Source organism: Alternaria dauci, chromosome 2 (genome assembly GCF_042100115.1).
Source record: "Alternaria dauci strain A2016 chromosome 2, whole genome shotgun sequence".
Taxonomy (NCBI): domain Eukaryota; kingdom Fungi; phylum Ascomycota; class Dothideomycetes; order Pleosporales; family Pleosporaceae; genus Alternaria; species Alternaria dauci.
The window spans coordinates 603,024-625,199 of NC_091273.1; the positions used below are offsets into that span (position 1 = coordinate 603,024).

At 53.7% G+C, this 22,176-nt stretch overlaps 5 protein-coding genes across 5 annotated transcripts; 1 reads left to right on the plus strand and 4 right to left on the minus strand.

Annotated features, from left to right (window-relative positions):
* Positions 1-3,354: 3,354 nt before the first annotated feature.
* Positions 3,355-6,249, plus strand: ACET3X_002285 (uncharacterized protein; the record flags this gene model as incomplete). The annotated part of the gene is made up of 1 exon (XM_069449010.1): positions 3,355-6,249. One exon carries the CDS (start codon positions 3,355-3,357, stop codon positions 6,247-6,249), a length of 2,895 nt encoding a protein of 964 aa, XP_069308832.1.
* Positions 6,250-6,632: 383 nt separating this feature from the next.
* Positions 6,633-6,991, minus strand: ACET3X_002286 (uncharacterized protein; the record flags this gene model as incomplete). Its single annotated transcript, XM_069449012.1, has 2 exons — positions 6,633-6,746; positions 6,794-6,991. 2 exons carry the CDS (start codon positions 6,989-6,991, stop codon positions 6,633-6,635), a joined length of 312 nt encoding a protein of 103 aa, XP_069308833.1.
* Positions 6,992-8,073: 1,082 nt separating this feature from the next.
* Positions 8,074-9,379, minus strand: ACET3X_002287 (uncharacterized protein). Its single transcript, XM_069449013.1, has 2 exons — positions 9,072-9,379; positions 8,074-8,987 (listed from the first exon to the last, which is right to left on the minus strand). The coding sequence occupies exons 1-2, from the start codon at positions 9,180-9,182 to the stop codon at positions 8,355-8,357; spliced, it is 744 nt and encodes a 247-aa protein (XP_069308834.1). The 5' UTR covers positions 9,183-9,379; the 3' UTR covers positions 8,074-8,354.
* A 1,224-nt stretch (positions 9,380-10,603) lies between these two features.
* ACET3X_002288 (uncharacterized protein) lies at positions 10,604-11,870 on the minus strand (the record flags this gene model as incomplete). The annotated part of the gene is made up of 2 exons (XM_069449014.1): positions 10,604-10,623; positions 10,673-11,870. 2 exons carry the CDS (start codon positions 11,868-11,870, stop codon positions 10,604-10,606), a joined length of 1,218 nt encoding a protein of 405 aa, XP_069308835.1.
* A 7,849-nt stretch (positions 11,871-19,719) lies between these two features.
* Positions 19,720-22,129, minus strand: ACET3X_002289 (uncharacterized protein). The gene is made up of 3 exons (XM_069449015.1): positions 21,802-22,129; positions 20,879-21,750; positions 19,720-20,831 (listed from the first exon to the last, which is right to left on the minus strand). Exons 1-3 carry the CDS (start codon positions 21,842-21,844, stop codon positions 19,857-19,859), a joined length of 1,890 nt encoding a protein of 629 aa, XP_069308836.1. The 5' UTR covers positions 21,845-22,129; the 3' UTR covers positions 19,720-19,856.
* Positions 22,130-22,176: the final 47 nt, after the last annotated feature.

Sequence of the window (22,176 nt, forward strand, 5' to 3'; positions counted from 1 at the left end):
TAGAACATTGAGTGAGCGAGACAGTAGAGCATATCAAGCTTTGGCAAGCATTCCCCATGGGGATGTGGGGCGCATGTTGGCAATAACGCTCGAGTGGTGAGCTGTCCGATGCCGGTTGTAACTTGTGGTATACTACAGGGCCATGTTGTTGCATGTTGGGTCTAGGGCTAAGGCTCAGGAGCTCAATATGATACCTCAACATGGATGACTCGTATGTGTGTGCCAATAGTTACGTTGTTTAAATCTGGCTGTAAGCGACCGGACATGTTGCTTTACTATGCAGGCTGAAGACGTTCATTCTTCCGGTACAAGGGTACTTTCTGGGTTTGCCGATCCCATCGCAAGTCGGTCGAGATAGAGGTAGTAGCTGGCGCAGTGCCCTGCAGCATCGATTGACGTCTCAATTAGCAGATTCAGTGATGGAGTCATTTTCAGAATGAATCTTGTTCGAATGTTCATAGCGAAGCCTCAAGCTCTCCTCTTGTCAGAAAGCGAACATATCCCATGTCGTCGCCTTCCGGTAGATCATCTGCAGTGCATTAGGCTAAAGGCGGGATCTCGAGTGCCGCGGTGTGAATGTTCGGGACGCTTATTACGTGCACAACGCAGGCTGAATGCGTTCTGGAAATCTCCGCAAAGAGTCGGTAGTACTAGGGAGATGGACTTGACGGTGCGCGTTGTCAACGGGTCGGGTGTGGTCAGGTCTTGATAGCTTGGACCCTGAAGATCGATGATGACAGCTGGTGCCGAGGCGGCTTTCCCGTTCCTGTCAACCTGCTGCTAAAGAATACACCTCGTTGACCTTCAGAACGCGTCAAAACGCGTTTCAATCATGGCCCCACGCGTTGATTTTGATAGGAAGGCATCAATGTACTCATCTCGGTCCGCGTTTGTCCGTGGTTCTGCCGGCGGTTGCCTGACAAGGCGCGCTTGGCCGTTTCTGCCATTCCGTCCTTCCTCCTCAGAGCAACATACGCAGCCCTACTTCCCTTGTCAATTGTCGAGCTACCAATACTGTGCCATTCCGTAACACTACATGTCACGATGGATTCTCGAGATGACCAAGAAACTTCGCTGAACCAAGCTACAGAGAGCAGCCAATCACCCTGCCTTCCATGGGATGTTCTCATCGAGATAGCCCACCATTGTCGTTTCGACGAGCTGCGGGCGTTGACCATGGTCAGCACGCAGATGCGCGACCTGATCGATCGTTATATCACCACAATCGCACCGGCGGTCGCACACGTCACGTTCAGTAAACGAGTCCTCCAGCACATGTACGATCAATCGAACTTCTTCCACTACAGACAGCTGCGAGAGCTCGTACCGCACCAGCTAGCGGCAATTCTAGTAAACAAACATCGTATCGCATACCAAGATGGGCGCCCAGTCTATCGTATACCGGCAGAAGCACCTGGCGGTGACTATCTGCGCAATCGGGTCGCAAAGGGCTGGGACATCCTACGGGAACTGTATCTTGTCTCTCAGGATGTGCGCACGTCCTATACAGAGGATGAACTGATGCAGCAGGACTGGCGGTCGCCCCGATACTCGCTCGACGCGTGTAAGATGAGAGAGGATACCATCCAGCAGCGACGTCTGGACTACGTTCGCGGATTATGTTCTCATCAGATACGAGATTATATATTGCTGACGACGCTGCTTCCTTGCATATTCAGCGTGTCAAAGGGCAACATTGGAGACGAGTACGAGCCTTGGATCTTTGATAAGGGCGAAAGCTTTGATCAGTTGCGCTCATTCCGAGACGGAACGACGTGGCTCTCGTGGTTTGTGCTCGCCGAAGGACTGCATATTTTCTGGGCTCAGTGGTGGAGTTTGCCCCCAGATCTGGCACAACATCACATCGCACGCCGAGCCGTGCACACATACAGAGTTTTAGACCCTGCACTTGTCGACTATCAGCGTTTGTTGATGGAGCGTCTTCATGACGTTATCAGTGATGTAGGGGAATTCAAGTTGCAAGATCACGGCAACTTCAAACCACATCTGTACTTCCCTCACGTCCTCCAAGGAAAGCGTCCACACATAGATTTCCGAGCTCCAGAGACGCTCCAGCATGTACCGTTCCATGCGCAGTTTCGATGCCCAGACGGTGTTGAAGAACCTTCTGCTTTGATCATCTCACCATGGTAGGGACGGAGAGGGTTCCCAGGCGAACGATAGACTGCATCCAAAATCAACCTGCCATGCATGTGCATGAGCTCGCAATTTAACAGCTGCATATTTGACGTCTCTGACTCTCCGGAATGCATTAGAGCTGAAGCTTGTCCCAGGCCGGACATGGAAGCCCTGCTATTCCCGTTGCGTGGGGTATGGCAATGATGATCTGCCGCTGACGACAGAAAGACCATTACCCAGTTTACTAAGCCAGCCCGTCTAGCACAGCGTATAGCGCGTATAGTCTTATATCATCACCACTAGCCATTTGCAGACACACTTGCGACAAGTTTACGAACAGCAACAGGCCCCGTACACGTCAAAACGGAGCGCACGTGAGGCGGAGATTAAGGACTCTACGCGGTGTCTGTGATGACAAGATGAAAAGCCGTGTTGCTGCAGATATGATACCGCGTGGTATTACAGAGCGCCTCATTGGTGACGGGTTAGCCTATGGCGAAGGTTGAGGGGCCTCTGCTGCAGGGGTTGTAGAGATGGTTGTTTGCGCCACGGCGAGTCCCGCGTCTCATAGCTGCAAGTGTAAGGGCGCGAGCAGGGCTACCAGCTCTCCACGATTCGCCAGGTTGTGTTAGCCTCAGCTTTGGGCGGCCCCAAATGCGGTCCGCCGCCAGAAACAACTCAGCCTCCACCATGTCGCATGGCGCTATCTGGGGCTGGCAGCGTGACAGCGTGTTGCGAAACAGACAGAGGGACGATGCCGAGGTCCACGGCTTATCGCCCGTCGCACATGGAATGTAGCGGTCAGTAGATGGAGATTTTGCAGATTTTATCGATACGAAAGGGCTCGAGTTGCCATGCGCCAACGCCGAGTGTTGCTGTAAATAGACGTCGGGGGATGGCATCAGACTAGGAGTTAGCGGCAGATCGGGCTTAGGCCAAGCTGGAACGAGGAACGTGACCCTGGCCGACTATGCCTGGCTGCAGCAATAGCGCCCTGCTAGACACCTTTACGTTGCATGCTGCTGCTGCTGCTGTACTGGTAATCGCAATGCTGCCCTTCTGCTTTTGCTACAGCTGAAGACGACACATGCGACGATAGGCACTCTCATGGAGCCGTGTCCGCTGCCCACCTGACGCTCCTTTGGCACCGGCTACCACGACCACGACCACGACGTACGACTCGTACAACACGTACAAAGTGAAGGAAGGCATACCATGGTGGGGAGGGCTTCACAGGATCACGACTCGGCACTGCAACTCGCTGACAGGACACCGACGATAGACGCACGGGGAAAGGGCGTCGCCTTCGCTAGCGATGAGGGCAGTCCCCACACCAGACGGGCAGCCTATGACGAGCGTGCGCGCACCACGTCAGTGAGCTCAGAGGACTCTGAGGGCTACGAGCACGTGAACACGCTGCTCTCTGCGTCGTCGATTGCAAACACCGATGCCGTCTCCTCGTCAGGCTACTCGACGGCCATGACATCCGCCACCACCTATGACGAGCGCGCACACGACGTTACACCAATCGCCGAACCGCCATATGCGCCACCCAGCCTGACCCTCCTCGAGCTAGTGTCCAACACCGCCTCTTCGTCTGCGCTTCCCGATAGTTTCGATGTAAATGTGTCGAGAAAAGGCGGCTATGTCGCGGTATATTCGGCCTCGAATCTGTTCTTGATCAAGACGGTGCAACTACCGCGACTGTGGGCGAGGACATTGCAGGTCAAGCGCAAGCCCGTCGCGATTGACATTACCGAGGATGGTTTTCTGCTGGCTGTGCTATCACGGCCTTCGCAGGTCGATCTGTATGAAATACATGGCGAAGGCGATAACCAGATCAGGAAGAGGCGGACCATCATGCTCGTGCACGAGGCCAGCTCGATTGTCATTTCGCCGGATGCACGTATCTTAATCACAGGAAATAGATTTGGCATCGAGGTAATGGCTATTGGGCCCGAGGTACCCGAGACGACACGACGTACGCTTTCTGGGCCCGCCGGCGACGCCTTGGAGTTCTCTGACGATGGTCGCACGCTGCTCATCACGGGTTATGCGAGGAAGTCGGATGGGTCCGCCCTGTTTGTTCTTCCTGGGCTTTATGACGGCCCGCTTACCGAGGAGGGTGAGCCGATACCACAACCACCAGAGGCTGCTTGGACGGGTTCGGTGCTGTTTCCAGAGACTGCGAGGATTGCACGCCAAGCCACCTTGCTTCCCGATGCGGACACGGGGACGTTCAACGAACTCTTTGCCTTCAACGCCGAGGAGGACTCATGGGGAATCTACGACATTGCATGCCAACGGTTCACACAGAGGAAGATGTTTTTGCCAGACCACGCGAGATGGACGCGATCAGAGTTTGTGGACGATGCTATGCCGGCCGTATCTCCCAATGCCGATCTTGCCGCAGTAGCTCTACGGATGCGCGGGACCACCAATATCTGGATCTACGAAGTACCAGGCTGGGAGTACAAGCCGAGTGAAAAGACCAAGGTGGATGCCCCAATCCAGCCTTGCTTTTGCATCCCCATCCCAAACGACAATGCAGGTACTCTACAGGAGATTTGTGTGCTGAGATGGGTCAAGCTGAATGCAAACGTACAGCGGCTTGTGGCAGTTGGCAATTCGAACGTCTTGCCGGATGAAAACGATGTACCCGGGGCACCATTAGGCTCAAAAGGTGTTTTGATAGTCCTTGATTTCGATAAGACGAAACCTTTGGGAAGCGCCCCGCCGACGCTGTTGAAGACAGAATACGACTTGGACCCCCTTTGTCCCGGCGAGATGCTGCCCGAAGGCTCTATAGACTTTGACCGGGAGGTTGAACTGGTGCGAACCAGGACCATGGCACAGCGTAGAGCCCAAGACCGGAATGATACTGTCGCGCGAAGACCATCGAGGATTGGCACTACACCCGTACAACGATCACGTACTACCGCCAACCCAGCTGCGCCACGGCCCCGATTACCCTCTGATGAGTCCGAGGAGTTGACACCGGAAGAGGCACAGGCCATGTTCGAGGCTCCCTATGACAACCAGCAACCTCGATCTCAGATGTCTTTAGCCAGAGCTGCGACTGTGGCAGCGGTATCACCCGCAAATCGTCGGCATCTGCGTGCACTACCTTTTAGACCTCTGGAATACCGTCGTGCAGACGGCCATCGAGAGCTACCACATGAAAGCGACGCGGACAACTGGGTGCCGCCTCCACCAGCCTACACAACCACTGCCGCCGCAGCAGAAAGTGTCAGCTTAAGCCATCCTGATGCGCCTCCAGTGCCGCGACTACCCCAGTCGTATTCTTCGTCTTCGACACCGCCCGTTCCTCCATTACCAACCAACATGTCCGCAACCGTCAACCCCTCCCAACTCTCTCCCTCATATCCTTACCAGCAACGCCAACCATCAATATCATCCAGCGATGTCTCCTCGCCCCCAGCCCAAGAGCCAACACGTCGCCCCTCTCTCATCCACCCCTCCACGTACCCCAGCCCCCGATCTTCAGGCTCGATCCGGCGGCGAAGATCAAGCACCCGCTCGCCACCAGAACAAACGTCCTACGCACCGTCATCACACACTCTACCTACAGCTACGTCTGCATCCGCATACCCCAGCTCCTCCCACATGCCCACCCGCCGTCCGACAAACGGCCCTCGCACTCAAACCGTCGCACACGACAACCTCGACCTCTACGCTCCACCGCCCGTCCCCAGTCTGCCGCCTAACATGCGCCGCGGCTCAGCGCCAAACGTAGCCATCCAGCGCCGTCCCTTGCCACCGACCAGTCCGAGGATGAGCATGCAGCCGTATCCGACTGCACCAATGGCATCGATGACTGCAACTCAGCAGCCAAGAAATCCACACACATTACCGCCTCTTGCGCCTCCGGACCAGCAATTTGCAGCTGGGCAGAGGTTTCCTGTTAGTGCGCCGCCGAGGACAGATCAGGTGCATAATCATCCGTATGGAATGCATAGAGCGAGTCAGAGTGTGGGTAACTTGATCAGTGGGCGGACGGGCTCACGGTTGGATCATGCTGGTGTGTTGGTCGGGGAGGAGGAAAAGAAGGGAAAGGGGAGGAAGAAGGTTGGTTGTGTGCTTATGTAAGGTGTGTGGATGGAGAAGAGAGTAGGGGAAGGTGAACACGATGGATGGATGGATGGATGGCCCGATTATGTTTCTATGATTATATTATACCCATGACTCTTTTTTTTTCCTTTCCATCTCGGCGTTTGGGTCTTGGGCATCGGACTGGATATGAATGTGCCTCCTGCGAGCAATTGAGCGGTTGAGCGACTTTTATACATAGCAGGTAGACTGGGATAACGGAGCAATCCAGGGATTCTGGGAAGACTATTGCCTTTGACTTTTGTTATTGTGGGTTGTTAAAGTTTGGCTTAATGTGTCTCTTGGGTACCTGATGACTTCCAGGGTTGGTATTCGTCTCTAAACTGCATCAAGTACAAGTCCCTTCAGCCATCCACCATCACTCAATCATCTCCCTGACAAGCGCCCTCGCCAATCTCATAGCACTCCTTGCCATTAACCTCGATACAATACGAATTTCCAACCACAAAGTTGGCCGTGTTGCGACACGACGGGTTCTGGCAAACAGTCAGTCAGTCGATCCCCGCCTATTCTTAAAACTCACCCATGGGCCGACTTGGTAGATGGGCAGGCCATGTGCGCTGGCAATGTTGTTGCAAGATGTCATTCCTGGCTCAGCAATCTGCCATGCACTGCAGTTCGGGACCGTATCTGGTGCCGCGGTCGTTGGGGGCTCGACGAGATAGGCGCTGACGGCGGCGGATGCTAGTGCGCATAGGAGGATGGAAACTTGGGGTCTCATGATGTTGTTTTCTTTTTCGAATATATAGGTAGGTAGAAGCTCAAAACAAAGATATGAATGGCAAGTGAAGATTTGTCAACAGGAAAAGGTGGTCCAACGCACATCTTTATTAGTAGAGCGATTTTCTTTCCTCCTCCAAGGATGCTGCCAATGTGGACACGGTCTCTGTGCTAGCTCATTCTCGCTCTTGACAATATCGCGCATCTCGTCTTCCGTCTCCTTACACGGCATGGCGTCTTGCTTGTCGAGCGTGAGCCGATGATTCGATTGGTTTCTGACCTTCGGTTCTGAGGAAGGCGTAAGGCGGCCAGTTCAATTGCGGACCACGCCGCGTACCTGCATGGCGGCTGTATGTGACTGCACAAGCCGGGAGCGACGCGAGAAGAGGTGAAATGTATAGCATTATCGCTGTGTGTTTGTAGAGATATCTGGAGAGGAGAGTATATCCTCGTCCTCTGATATCGAACAAGCGGGTGTCTTATCCCACATACCAGTTGCCCTTTTGTTGTGGTGTGCAAAGGATCATCTCGCTCTCCCGGGATCTAGAACACGGATGAATTTCCAATGCGGCTCCTGCAGGTACGACGTGCACATTGTACATGTGAGCCGTTGAGGGAGACGATGCACGCAGCCTTGCTGCATGGATAAATTAAGGAGAGAATTGTCAACCGGTCGAGAACGTCGAGCTGCATGCCATAGTGTCACCAACCATGGAACGCTAGAGCTCGTGCCACAAGAGGATCTTGTTTTCAATGTACCGATCCATCTACGTCTCCTGGCAGTCCGGTTGTGCAAAATATGGACTTCTCTGGACGTTGACGGGTGGTACGGCATGGACAGCGGGATTGTGGGAGAGGCGTATGGCCTTGCTGAAGCTTTGTCATGTCATGGTCAGTCCTTGGCTGTGTGCGCACGCACTGAAAAAGAATTGCAATGTTTGGAATCGATCCAGACTCAAGAAGAGGGAGCGTGAGAAGTGGTGGCAATCCTGATCTAAGATCTACAGGTAACGTCACCAGTAAGCTCGTATTAGTCCATGAGATGAGCGCTGCATCACATCACCAAAGCAATGTCAAAAGCTAACGGGTATAATGGATTCCATTACGCATCACAATCAAGAACCTTTTGGGGTATAGCAGCTGACAGCACCATCAATCTATGCAAGACACTCTCATTCCACTTTAGATACAACCGCCGACCACAAACACACAAGAAAACCTCGAACCAAGCAAGACGGTGGTATACCCTATGAATAAACACCAGGAGTATCATCGGAGAAGGAGAATAGGGAGATATCGCAAAAGCTAGTCATGACATAGTAACATAATCCAGGTTTGTAAGGAAACAGACCAAGAAAATGCGCTTAGAGCATGAAAGCGAAAGCAGCAGCGGCACCAGCGAAGCTGAGGGCAGCCTGGACGCCAGAGGCAGCGTTAGTGGTGGCCTCGGGCAGACGGCTGGTGGTAGCGTTACCGCCGGTGGGGAGGGGGATAGTGCCGTTGGCAGAGACACCGGTGCTGTAGGCAGGGACAACAGCAGAGGTCAAGACCGTGGTCGGGTAAGGAGCCTCGCTGGTGTGGACAGCAGATGGGAGAGGGATGGGGGTGTGGCTAGCAAGCGGGGTCGAAGCACCGTAAGGGGTGCTGGCAGCAGCGGCAGGGGTCGAGCTAGCGACAACAGCGCTGCTGGGAGCGACGACGACGGAGCTGGAGGAAGCGACCTCGCAGTTGCCAGCGGAGATGCCGAACTGGGTCGAGTACTGGTACTCGCCGGTGACATCGTCAATGATCTGGATGCCGTAGCCGTTGGGGCCGCCGGTGGCCTCGAGGGTGGAGGCAGGGGTCCAGCTGAGGCTGCCGCTGTTGGCGATGCCCTCGGCGAGAGAAGGACCGAACTTGACGACGTTGGTGGAGGGACCCTTGAGAAGGAGGACAGAGACAGTGTTGGGGGTAGTTGGCTGCCAGGTGATGGTGAACTGCTCGCAGGTGGGGACAACCTGGTGGGTCGCGTTAGCTCTGTCGATCTAGTTTTGGGGCTTTGCGATTTGCGCGCGCGCGCAAACTCGGGGATGCAAGCATACCTCGTTTAAAGGACGGGTGATGGGGTTACCACTGGGCTCGCCGACGGGAGCGTGGATCTGGGCAGCGGCAAAGCCGGCGAAGAAGGTGACGATGGCGGTCTTGGAGTACATGTTGATTGTTGGTTGGTTGGTTGATTGGTGTGTGTGGTATTAGATTATCCGAAGAAGATCGAGAGTATTATGTATTTGGGAAGACGGGCAAGTAATGAGTGACTGGGGTTTTCTGAAAAGAAGGGCTGAAGAACAAAAGTCTTCTGGAGAGGGCTGCAAGATATCTTTAGGCGAGGTGAGCAGTAGGAAGAAACAAGACAAGTTGAGGGGAGGCACTCGAACTATATCGATTTCCCATTCTACAAACGGTCAATGCAGGTACCCCCCTGTTGCCGGCGCAACTTAAGATTGGTGTTCCAGTCCCGTGCAATATCCCTTGCGACCAACGCTAAGCTCCATCCACAGGCGCTTGGGTGACGGTGACGAATGACAAGGCATCAAGAGATTTAGACACCTCGTATTCTGGCGAGCTGCGGCACGGCCAGGAGTCTTTTGTGGCTTTACCGGTGAGCTTGTTGGACGCTGGCACGGCCTATTCCTGGCTTGTTGGAGATTGCTTCTGGCGCGCAGTGGGTGCCTGAGGAGTCAGGAGCGTGGTTCCTGTCAGCCCGGCAAAACGCAGAGGCAATTTCGGCGCTTACATAGGCACAGCTGCGTAGGGCCGACAGCGCCGACAAGAGACATGGCATTCGCGTCTCATTTCTGTATTCGACGTTTGCGATGCATTGGTACGACTCGTGTGTCGCGATGCGCAAGCGAGCCCTTCTCCGGATTCACGTATCCTGTGGAACGCGATCTGCTGCTTGCCTGTGCGTGAGTCGCACGCGCTCTAGCTCCAGGCACCACTGCCTAGAGCGCGCACTGTCGGTTGCTCAACCACGCAGTAGAAAGGAGAGTTTGGCCCCTTGTCGCACCTTGTTGCGACGCATCTCGTCGGTCATGCTTCAAGCGAGGCTGCTGCACTACGTACGGAAGGGAGGAGACGCGGGTGAGATTGTAGTTTGACCGGCGCGGCAGATGCAAACAAGGCCGCCTGCCCGCAAAACCACCGCCTCACCCCAGCGGTGCCCACCAAAACTAATCTTCTTCACGGCTCAAGTGTGTCACGTCAATTTGCCATTGTTTCAATTACTTCGTTGCATTGTTGTTGAATATACGCTTTGTTTATCGTCTCATATATACGTTTGCGCCGACTGCGCCCCTGCCTCGACCAGAACTTCATACTCTGTAGCTCAATGGTGCGAGCGGGTCGTGTGACTCGGTGACAGCGGTGCCGTCTCAGAGAGGACAAGTACGGACAGCCCTATGGCGGGGGTCCCGTTTAGCGAGCGAACGCATCGGGGTATCGTCGAAGCGGTATGAAATTCGTTACATCGTTACTGGTCGGTTGTGTAGAATGGGTGTCGAGACGGAGCGAGTGTGTGGTGGAACTTGAAAGAGTAGGAACGCGCCAAGTAGACATCGCATGAACAGCGAGCTGCTTAGCCACACTGGCCGGGGTCTGGAGGTTGTCAGCGTCATACTCATGCGACACCAGAAAGAATACTTACACTTGCGTGCCGTTAGCGGCTGGGGGAAGAGACCGTTGGCCAGCAAATCTTGCATGTCCCATTCAGGTGCGGCCTCGGTCTTCCATGTCCAGAAGATCCAGCCCGTCGCCTTCTCGTACGCATCCAGCTGCGCCTCGATGAAGCGTCCGACGTTGTACTTGTCGGCGTCCGACAGGCCAGCAACACTGCCAGTCGACTTGCCAGTGCAGTCACCAACCTTTGAACTGCCGCCAAAGGTCCCATCGTAGCGCGCACCCTTGTCCTTTCCGTTCAACCACTTGGCGCAATCGGTAATGGCACCAGTCCACTCGCCAGAGATGGTCCACTTTCCAGTAGACGCCATCTGGTTACCGAAATCGCAGGCTGTCTTGACGTGGTCGTCGATGCTCATGGCAACAGCAGAGGGGTCAAAGATCTCGTAGTGGTGAGTGTCGAGGAGAAGGTTCCACATGCCTGCGCCCCAGTTGCCCCACGAGGTCACACCCTGGAAGGCATCGTGGAAGGTGACGGCAACGTTGGAGTCCCTGAGGTTACCCCAACCGTCCATGTAAAACTGGCGGACAACGTTCATGTCGAGATTGGGACCCAGAGGCTCGTTGAGAAGCTCGATAGCTGAGACGGCGGGATGCGCTGCGTGATCATCGCGGATCTTGTTGAGCACTCTGATGGTGTGGGCCACTGAGTCGCCTTGAGTCCAGCCGACGGGGCCGTACTTGCCAGAGTTGTCGAACCCGTTCTGGGATTCGGGTGCGCCGTGGAGGTCGATCATGACCTTGAGGCCAGCACTGGATGCCCAGTCAAGCGCCTCTCCAAGCTTATCATAGGCACCTTGTAGGTATGGGTCGCCCTCGCGTGGAATGACGCTCCAGTAGCCAATTGGGATGCGGACGTGGTTCAGACCAGCAGCCGCCATCTGGTTGAAGTCGTCTTGGGTGATCCAAGAGTTCCAGTGGTTCTGCAGTCTTGACTGTGCCTCTTCCCTGCCAATAGCTGCCACGAGTGTGTACTCGTCCCTCGCGCTGTTGCCCTCGAAAAAGCTAGGCGTGATCCAGGGCTCGAGCACGAACCATCCGCCTGTGTTGACACCGCGGACCTTTTGGTTGTTGTAGTCGAACATGGGTGCGCGCTTTTGTAGTGGAGACGCGTTTGAGAGAGCAAGCAGGCCAACGGCCGCCGCAGTGGCCCAGGATCCGACCATGATTGAGGTGAAGAATGTTACTCAACTAACTGAGGATTGTAGAGTATGCAGTTGTACTCGAGAGGAGTACAAGAAGGTTATTAGGCTGGTAGATCCAAAGTTGAACTTGTTGCAGACCCATGGCATCGGGGGAAGGATCTCCCTTTAACTTCCCAACGCGAGGGCTTACTACACAGCGACAAAGCCGCCCCAGTTTTCTTCCCAGTCATCTTCCCAGTCATGATCACCAAACAAGCATGTGTTCGCCGCTTCACGACGTAGCGATCGTCCCCACAACATGGAGCTCCATCCTAGCTAGCAGGGAGAGCTATCCTGACACCACCAAGGCGGTGTCTAGGAAGGTCTCCCACGGACAACCAACCGCAGTATCGCCGACATGTCACGACTCGGCTACATGGGGACGGTGTGTACATCGTTACTTACTCGGGATACTTTGGCATCGCTGGCAACTGACGTAGTGACGCAACGATGCAACAGCTCCAATAGGGGAAGCAAGCAGAAGCTACCCCAAGCCGCTTGACTAACCACCACAAGGAGCAGATCCGCGAGCAAGCTACGGTAAAATGGACCCTGAAAGCCTCGGCAGGTATTAGCATAGATGAAAAGATCTGGGGTCGGCCGGGCCAAAGGTCAGATGCAGGGTTGGTACATGGCAGAAGTTGTATGGGAGCATTCAGGTACAGCGTCTTGATTGGAGGAGTGTTTGATGGCGATGATGTGGGGATCGGCGTGTCGCAGCCACTTAGCTTCCGGGGCGGTGCTCACGCGGCGGGGACGATCTTTCGAGAAGCCTAAAAAGCGCGTCCGAGGAGCGTGGTGATACACCGGAACGTGGACGGCGACTTCTTGGAATGTGTGCTGGCGTCTGCCAGCATCGGCTTGCAAGAGAACCGGGTTGACGACATGGGAATGCGCCGAGGTCCGTGCAAGCATTGTTCGGGACAACTTCCCAGTAGTTTCACATGTATTCTTTGGTTCGTACTGAGCATCTGATGTCGTGCATTCTTCACGCAGGGCGGCTCAGGAATGCGGGTGGATCTGCAAACGGCAGAAGTGCGCGGGGAAGGTTGGAAGACAGAGGCAGACATTCTCCATGTTGCCGCGATCGGCAGTACATGGACATGTGAGACACGCTGTTACTGGGCCCAAGGCCCACGAGGCCGGAGTACTTCCAACATGGTGTCGAGGTATGATGCCATTATTTGGGTCATCAGCAATGTCACTTTGCGCCGCAATGATCTTTGCCCCATGTGGTGATTTGTGGTACCTGGAGCAAGTACCTCAGCTCTGATGGCTGGCTAAAAGTAACATTAGTTCGTAAAGTAAGTTCCTTCCTCACCTTAATTTCCGACGTGCACAGCAGAGTGGTCTGGCCCGTTGGTAGAACAGCAGCAGGATGAGCCAGTGCCCAAGGGCATAGACGTCATGGCATGCCTGCCCTACACCGCACATTACCAACTTGCTCTTTTGCGCATCACGAGATTCGCCTCCCAGCTTACCGGATGCATATGCAGCATGCCTAAGTAATATCTTGACTAACAAGTCGCAGTCTCCGGGTATAACGTGCAACGGCGCGGATCGCGAAAAAGCTTGGCGGCTGCGGGGGAGCTGCGCAGGATGTCTTTGCCGGCGCGTCCGACGGTCGGACGTAGATGTATGGGCGTGATCGCCCGAGGCCTTGTGACTGTGGGAGGTTTTTTAGACGCTCGGTAGTGTGCGAGGTAACCATCGTGGCGGCCCAAAATGCATCTGAGGTCGATGTACCCGACGAGCAACTGTCTGCCGGTGTGTTAGGGTACCAAAGTACCAAAGTACCAGATAACTGTGGTAGGCCAACGACGGCGTCATGGGTCACGATGGCACGGCAGATTTGACACCGGAGATGCGCGAGCGGAAGCGATTTCTGGAACGGGTTAAGAAGGAGTTTGTGGGGTAGTGCGTTGCATCGTGAGATGGAAGTTTGGGTCAACGCCTCGGTATGATGGTGGTGGAGAGTCACGTCCGGGTAGTAACGGCGTGTCAGCCCATGTGACTTTTCAGCAATGAGCATGATATGGCGACTGCATGACGGTGGTAACGGACAGAAAGTTTGGTCAGTCGTGTCGCACTTGTGCAGTTTAGAGTTTGGAGAGCATCGTCCGAATTGCTGGTGATGCGGACGTCTATCCCGATGGCTGGCAGGGCCGTTTGAAATTACGGAAAGATTTCGTGTGCACAGGCGCGGGCGGCTGTGTCTGTAACGAATAGAACCTGGTTACTAAGATGCCGATGTGTATCCAAACATGGCACCCTAGAGGTAATTGCTTCGCTTTACATAACCACAGGTACAAGGAAACACATAGCGGATATCTGTAGGTACTATTAGGCCCTTCGTATGCACAGGCAGGAGACAGCTGCCATGTTTGGGGGCTGAGGTAAGGGCGCTGCGCCCCCCGGCAAACCCAGGTAGTGAGGGGCGATTCCTTACCAGCTCTGATTGTTACAATACATAGACATTACACATACATCATCGAGACAGCCCGGTTCGAGGTGAGCTCCACTTGTTCTCTCGTCTTTCCAACGCCATGTGCTCCCAATGTGCTACTGCCATGAGGCTAACGCGCATGGCAGGCCGCGATGGGCAGGCATGCCAACCCTGATATAAGGCGGGCCTTTGAAGAGTTCCAGGACCAGGACACGCCCTCGAAATGCAACAAAGTCCGCTGTCTGCACTGCGGCTTCGTGCGCGCAAAGAACACGACGCGCCAGATTAAGCATCTCCAAGACTGCCAGCGATATCTCGCGTCTCCCGAGGCGCAGGCTCATCTCATCGCACACGAGCAGCAGCAGCATCAGGCTACGCCACAAGATGGACTGCCTGTTGATCCGAATATGCCCTCGGCGGGTCCCAGCCAGATACTGAATGGACAACAGCCCAACCCAAACCTTCAGGTGAACCGGCGCGGACCGAACAACAAACGCGCCCGCGATGGACAGGCGATTGCGCCAAACATTGCCATGGCACCCAGTGTTGCCCCCTCGCTGACGTCGCACCTCCTGACCATCTGCGCGGGGCCATTTGCGCAGGCAACACAGCGACCCTTCCTGTCGCATGCCGGCTGTGGATCGCTGGGAGCAGGGCCCTTGTCGCAATGGCTCGTACAAGACGGCCACTATGCGCGAGGATACATACGCTTCGTAGGGCAGCTGCTGGCCAAGATACGACTGCCGCAGACGCAGAATTCGCAGTTCCATCCCATGTACCGCACCATGGACCTCCTCATTTCCGCCCTCAACAACATGCGACGGGAGATGCAGTTTTTCGAAATCACCGCCACCAAGTACGGACTCGCCCTGGGCATGGAACCCCCAACACCCATCACGCGCGCCCTGCTTGACCTTCTCGTGAGCGCGAGCAGTGCGAGTGCATCGCTTCTAGAGGGTATGGTCACACTGTGGGCAAGCGAACATGTACGTACGACTGCTTCTATCAACATCGCACAAGGCTGACGTCTGATAGTGCTGCCGCTCCGCCTGGCAATATGCCGCTTCCTTCTCTAGCACCCTCTCCAACACCTCCAGCGACTCGCACATTGTCGCCCTCCACCAAGCCCTCATACCCAACTGGACCTCCCCCGCCTTCAGCAAATTCGACGAGGCAACCCGCACACTCGTCGACGAACTAGCCAACATCACCACCACACGCGATGGCAAGGAAGAAATGTCGCGCTGCGAGGACATCTTCAGACAAATATGCTGGCTGGAAGAGCGTTTCTGGCCCGACGTCGACAGCATGGGCAACAACAACGAGACCGCCAATGCAAGAATGGGCCCTCCAATGAGTGGCTCCATGAGCGCAGGTCTGGAGAACAACATGCCGAGCGGACTGCCCAACGGCCTCCCTGTTGCAGTCAACGGGAATGGTATACACAACCATAACCACAATCACAACCGCAACAACAGCATATCGGGACCCAGCATGAACACCAATAACAACATACCAACAAACATCCACGGCAACCCCGTAAACGGACGGAACAGCATGAGCGGTCCCGTCGGCAACGCCAGTATCAACGGTCCTCCCATGCAGAACGGCCCCATCAATGCAGCCATTAACAAACACGACAGTACTCCTGTAGACAATAATCGAAATCCGTTTGGTTTGCAGAGAAACGGAATGGAGAGCGTGGGCCAGGGCTCGTAGTCTGAGTCTGGCCTTCTGCCGAGGATGGCTGTGTGGAAGCTGAGGAGAGAGACGCTGGTGCGGATTGTCTTGTTGGGCATACCCTCTGGTCCCGGTGGCGTTAGCGAGGAGTTTGAGGTTATCAGTGCGGGAAGTGCTGGTGGGGAGGATGCCGATTATGTTATTGTTTAATACGGTATGGGACTAGATGGGTTGCTTGCAAGAGGGTGGATGATATTATTGCCGTTGGGTATACAATGGGGTTGATCATGGGATATATCATGTCCTAGGACATTTCTGACATGATATTGCACACTGTATACGAATGTTAAAATTCAGTCACTCTCGTACTTTACGTTACTCTCTGTACCTGTACCTTTTCCTCTCGTGATATATTGATTGGCTATCCCACTGAGTTGCGATATGCAAGCAGCTTTCATGGCCGATGGTTCATTCGCGACACCGTCTGTTGACCAGGGGTCCAGCCTTGAGTGTACAAACTCAATAAATTCTTCGGCAATGGTTTTGCGGATGCGTTTCATGTATAATTGACCAATGTCTTCAACGTCTGTAGGATATGTTAGCCATAGAGTCTGTGAGAGTACAGGTGGAAGGACCAGTTACATGGTAAAGGAATCGTTCTCTCGTCCGGAAATAGAGCAGAGAATATGCGCTGCCAGCCTTCCGTCGCTGTTTCGCCTTTCTTCGTACGCTGACGAACCTTTGAGATAACATCAGATTCCATCCAGGGACCGCGCTGCTTGCCATGCACTTCATGACATATCCTCTCTCTCACATGCACATCTCGTGCATCGTAATTGTCAAACGGCTCAAGACAGATGGGACAGTATGGTCGCTCGTGGCGACGAAGGAGGTGTTCCCTGTGTCTGGTAAGCTAGCGTCCATGCTGTAAGAGAACAGTGAGTGTACTTGAGTCGAGCGAGATTTTCCGCAGCAAAGTCCCAACACCCGGGAGAAGCAATGGGATCATGCTTTGCGAACGGGCAAGCAAGAGGTGCATTGGTCACCTTGGTTCCTTTCATCAATCGCTTTCGATGATGTTGGAGCGAGGTAACAACGTCTTCGCTACTGCCTTGTACGCAACGCTTCCTCTTCGTCCTTGTGACCGAGCATCCGGCGTTGTTGGAGTTTCCTGTCTGCAGAATAAAAGAATTCATGCTGCGAACTTTCTCGTCATCCGCAAGCATATCGAGGTCAATCTTGACTTGTACTTCAGGTGGTGAGGCAGGAGAGTTGTATTCGTTTCTTTGGATAGATCGCTGATTCTCAGAGTGTGCAAAGTCCGGCACCTCATCGCCTTGTTCCTTAATTGCTTGCTTCATCGACATGTGTGCAGACAGGGTGATATCCATGTTGGCTGAGGTTGGACGAAAGTTGCTGGATGTGCTCGTGTCGCGATGCAAAAAGTAAATGAGCGCTTGTGGTGGTGTATAACTACAAACAAACGATGTCTTGTAACTTGCTGCTCCAGAAGGTGTAGGCTGAGAAGATATGCTATACACAGGGCGGTACCTAGGTATTTATATGCGCTATCACTGAGGTCATCGCCCCCCTTCCAACGTTTCATCATGCGCCGCGATAGCGAACTTACCAATGAAGATTTCGATCAGGCACGATATTATCGCAGGGTGCGATATTTGCAAACTCAAAGATGCCTGCGTATTCCGGAGAATATCGCAGCCTGCGATATATGTGGGCTACTTGCCGCAACTTGCGATGCCATTGCCAACAACAAGTTCGTGGAAGACAATTGCAGCTCAAGGTGAACCTCACAAGTCTATCGTAACTCGTGATAAACCCCATGCAATGTACAACTAACTACGACATCTCTCTCTCTCTCTCTTTCTCTGCCGATGAGAGGTTCCACCAAGCGATTATCATAACCTGGGATCTATCTCATACTCTCATCGCCACTTGCGATATTCGAGATAACAACTCATAGAAGAATGCGCAAGCCTAATATCAATAGTGCGAGTAAGATGATTAGAACCTGAGCCACGATCCATTTATAGCTCATTCTCCGAGCATCCTGTATATAAAGCGTTGCTTCCCTTCTGCTCAGTTACAACAGCAGCTTCTTGTTTCTAGCCTCTCCATCCGTACATTACACCACGAAGCCCACCAGTATAGTTACCACACGGCTCAAACAGTCGCAGCTATGTCTACCGCAGTTGCGACAGCCATTCAGTCAGACGATGGTTGGCCAAAAATCATCCTCGCCTCTCTTCTGAACCATTTGTCTTTTACCAGGGCTATAAAGACCCTCGAGCCCATCCTCGCACCTCTTCGGGATTCTCAAGGGTCGTTGGGATCAACACCTTCGCGTATCTGGAGCGTACGAGAATGGCGGGTTATCAAGATCATGTCGTTCGGCCTGAGCATTACTCTAACCGCTGCCCACCTCGCCTCAAGGGAAACAGAACCATACTTCTTAATCGGAGGAAGTTTCATTTACCTTGCGATAAACCTTGTTTCCACCGGACTATCCCCGCGCACACCACAGGGAAAGTGGCAGTTCTTGTCAGTGAGGACGGCTGACATTCTCAAGGAGTTTCCACCATTCCAACACCTTCCCAGCTCCTACAAGGCCCCTATTAGCCTTTTTACAGCCGTTTTGATACTGCTGTAGATGCTCTATGTTGGACTTGAGCAAGCCTTGCCATGGTTCATTGTAAGTGAAATCAACGGCGAATAGCTGTTCGTCGACTAACAATGCCAGAGGTGGACATTGTCAACGCTACCGGTCGTGAAGAGTGCCGTACACGCCATCAAGAGGGATATCCCATCAAACACTGGTTCGGAGTGGGGGTCATCGATGACAAGTGCAGTCATTGGTGCTGGCGTCACACTGGCGTGTCACGTCCACAGGACATTGCTGGACCAAAACCAACGGAATGCAGACAATGCTATCAATGAGCAGCAAAGAGCAGAGTCGGAAAAGTTGACGGCTACTCTCAGTCGGCTTGCCTTACTTGCCGAAAGGATTCTTGGTCCGGTTACGGAGGCAGTCGAAGCACATCAGCTCATCGCCGCATTGGACCAACAGCTTGTCACACCTACATCCACACTGCCGCCATCTGCTACCAGCACGCTGCATCACCATAGCACTAACAGCCAAGCTTGCGATGTGTCTGGAGATAGCGGAATGGCCCTGGGATCTGGAGCAGACTGTATAGAGATCAATAAGCTTCCTGCCGCCAGTGCCCCATCAGATCGCCACGATACCCCAGTACCCGATGCAGAGGGATCCATGACAGCTTTGCATACTGGAAGAAGGGAGACACTTTAACATTTCGACAGCAATCTTGCAGAACACGGAAGCATTAAAACGCATGAATCTTCGGGAAGAGTGAACAATCTAGTCTGGATGGAACCAGCTCCGCGGATGAGATAGGCCACGATACTTTCGTTGGTCCCAGTGTGGTTTAGTAGGCTCTATCCCCTTTGACTTTGGTTTATGGAGTCGAAGGCATGTATGGTTTCTGTCCTACAGGTTGCTTGGCACACGAAGGTATCCATTTCAACCTGGCCGGTCGTCGCCGGTCGTCGCACAGTTTTGTTTTCTAGTTGCTTTAGTTGTAGTGAGAAAATTAGATTGCAAGATCTGGCCTTACGGTGAACAACGTGTACTTTTTTGTAATGGTCGAGAGAGCAACATAGGGAGGAGCCATTTGATATCAATTTGGAGCGACGTTTCGGATGTGGTGAGTATAGCCGAAACATTTGTATTGATGTATGTTGTAACATAGCCGACGACTCGGTCGTCGTCCAGTGTTCCATGCATGAAACGCACAAGTCCAGATCTACGCGCCTCCCCAACTAGAACCACCACCGATACCCGTGCTGCCTAGGTTGGAGCTATAGCGTCTGAAACCCTTGCCCATGCCGATTGGTATCGAAGACGTCCTTCTGACAATCTTCCGCCGTCTACTCTGCGAACCGCTTCTCGTCGGCTCCAACGCATTGATCGACTGTCCCTGTCCTGCCAAAAACGACGCGTCATCTTCATCGTCAGATGCCATGGCAACGCTCGACCGCGTCGTCGTAAGGCTCAGTATGTTTGGTGGTTCTCCGAAATCGCCAAACTCTGATTCGGATAACGCAGCATCATCATGCCACGCTGCTGTGGGTACCCTTCTGACGTTCTCAATTTCCTCCTCCGTCTCGATGATATTTTCTTCGTCGTCAATCTCCGGGTCGTCTCCGAACCCTTTACCCTCCACTAGCCAGAACGTTGGTATGCAGGCAGCGAACGCAAAGGCAGACATAGTCCAGAACGGCACAATGATATAGCCACGCTTGACACCCCAAGTGAACAAGCCACCTCCCAAAGCAGGTCCAGCTGCTCTGCCAAAAGCACTGAAACTCGTCGCCAGACCGTTGATGGTCCCTAGGACACGCATACTGGGCGCACTGTTCGTGAGCATGATAGTAATGGTAGGGAAAGCAAATGTACCCCCCACTCCTCTGACCATCAAGAGCAGCACCATGACGACTTCCCTGGTGGTTGGATCCGGAATAAGCGATAGGAATGGCGTGATGAAGAAGACGAATGGGAAGATCAGAAACGCTATTCGAAGGCAGCGGACAACACCGAGATAGCGCGCGATAGGTGGGAAAAGTAAGAATTGACACATGGTAGACGAAATGGCAAACACGGTGAAAATGATGCCGATGCGTCGAGACTCGATACCAAAGCCGCCTGCAAACTTCAGAGGTAAAGATACAGTTGGATCGTCTGCAAGTTGTACTGGATGGTGCATGAATACTGGGAGCAGCTATGGTTGGTCAGCCACAGTAACTTCAGCTACTAGAAATCGCGTACCTGATCATATGCTTGTGTGTAAATGGCGAGCAACGTGTACACGACAAGATTTAGCGATGTCTGAAATGTCATCACATCCCGGTACCTTGGTGCCTTTTCCTTCACTACTTCATGGGCAGCCTTATGCTGTGATGTCGCTTCACTGTCGAATACTTTCTGTCGACCAAGCAATGGCTCGCGTTCCGAATTTCCGTTCTGCTTTTCGGTCGGCAGGTGTAGTATCTTGCGAATGAATGCTATTAATCTAGCACCAGTTCTCAAGCCCAGGTCCGGTGCGTTCTTCTTGCTTTCCAAAGTTTCTTGAAGGAATAGCCATCCTGTCACGATACCAATGGTGAAGAATGCAGCGGCTACAAGGTTTGGCAAACAATATGGAAATCTTTCCAGCAAAGCCGTGCCTCTGGGTTGCCGAGGATCGACACCCAACGGATTGGCTAGGGCACCACCAAGAGTAGGTCCAAACGTCGCACCCACTGTCCAGACCAAGGGCATGACACTGAACGCTCGCGGCTGGAGCTCTTTCCAAGGGCACAGTTCCGCGACTGTAGTTCTAAGAATGCCTACATTGCCGTTTGACAATCCTCCCAAGGCGCGCGCAGCCAAAGCCATGGGCAAGTTGAGCGAGAAGCCCCATAGCAGCATGGTCCACATGGTGTTGAATAGTCCAAACAAGATGATTGGTTTTCTCCCATAGCGATCGGACGCGGCGCCCCAGACGAGGCCGGTGAAGCCTTGACAGAGCGAGAATGCCGAAGACGAGATGCCAGCCCAGCGCGCAATATCATTTTGAGGAATGCCAAATGATTCCATAAGCTCGGGCACGTAGGGGAAAACGGAAGTGAGGGCGATGGGCTCGGCAAAGCGGCATATTGCTGTCGTGAAGTTAGCAAGCTTGCAGAGGAGGACGCGTCGCGTGTACGTACATAGAATCACCAGTTGTCTAACTGGTAGCCGGTGTTCTGTCATGGCGGCGGTGGTTGCGGAGGATGCATGCTAGTCAAAGCCGCAGAGTGAAGAGAAGAAGAGCAGGAACAGTCATGAATGCTCACGTTTGCTCGCATGCTGAGTCCGCCAGGAAGGGCGCACCCCGCAATCACGGCTAGCCGCTCGTGGTCATGCGCTATTTGCGGTGAGCACGAGTCGGTTATCTCCGTGTCCGTGTTGCGCTGATATCTATTCCGAATTCCGAATGACGCGATTGCACGCGCGATGAGGTTTGTGGTTATGTGAAGGCGTTGAGGGTGATGATGATGATGGTGATGATGATAGAAGAACGCCGACGCCACGGTCGTCGTCAT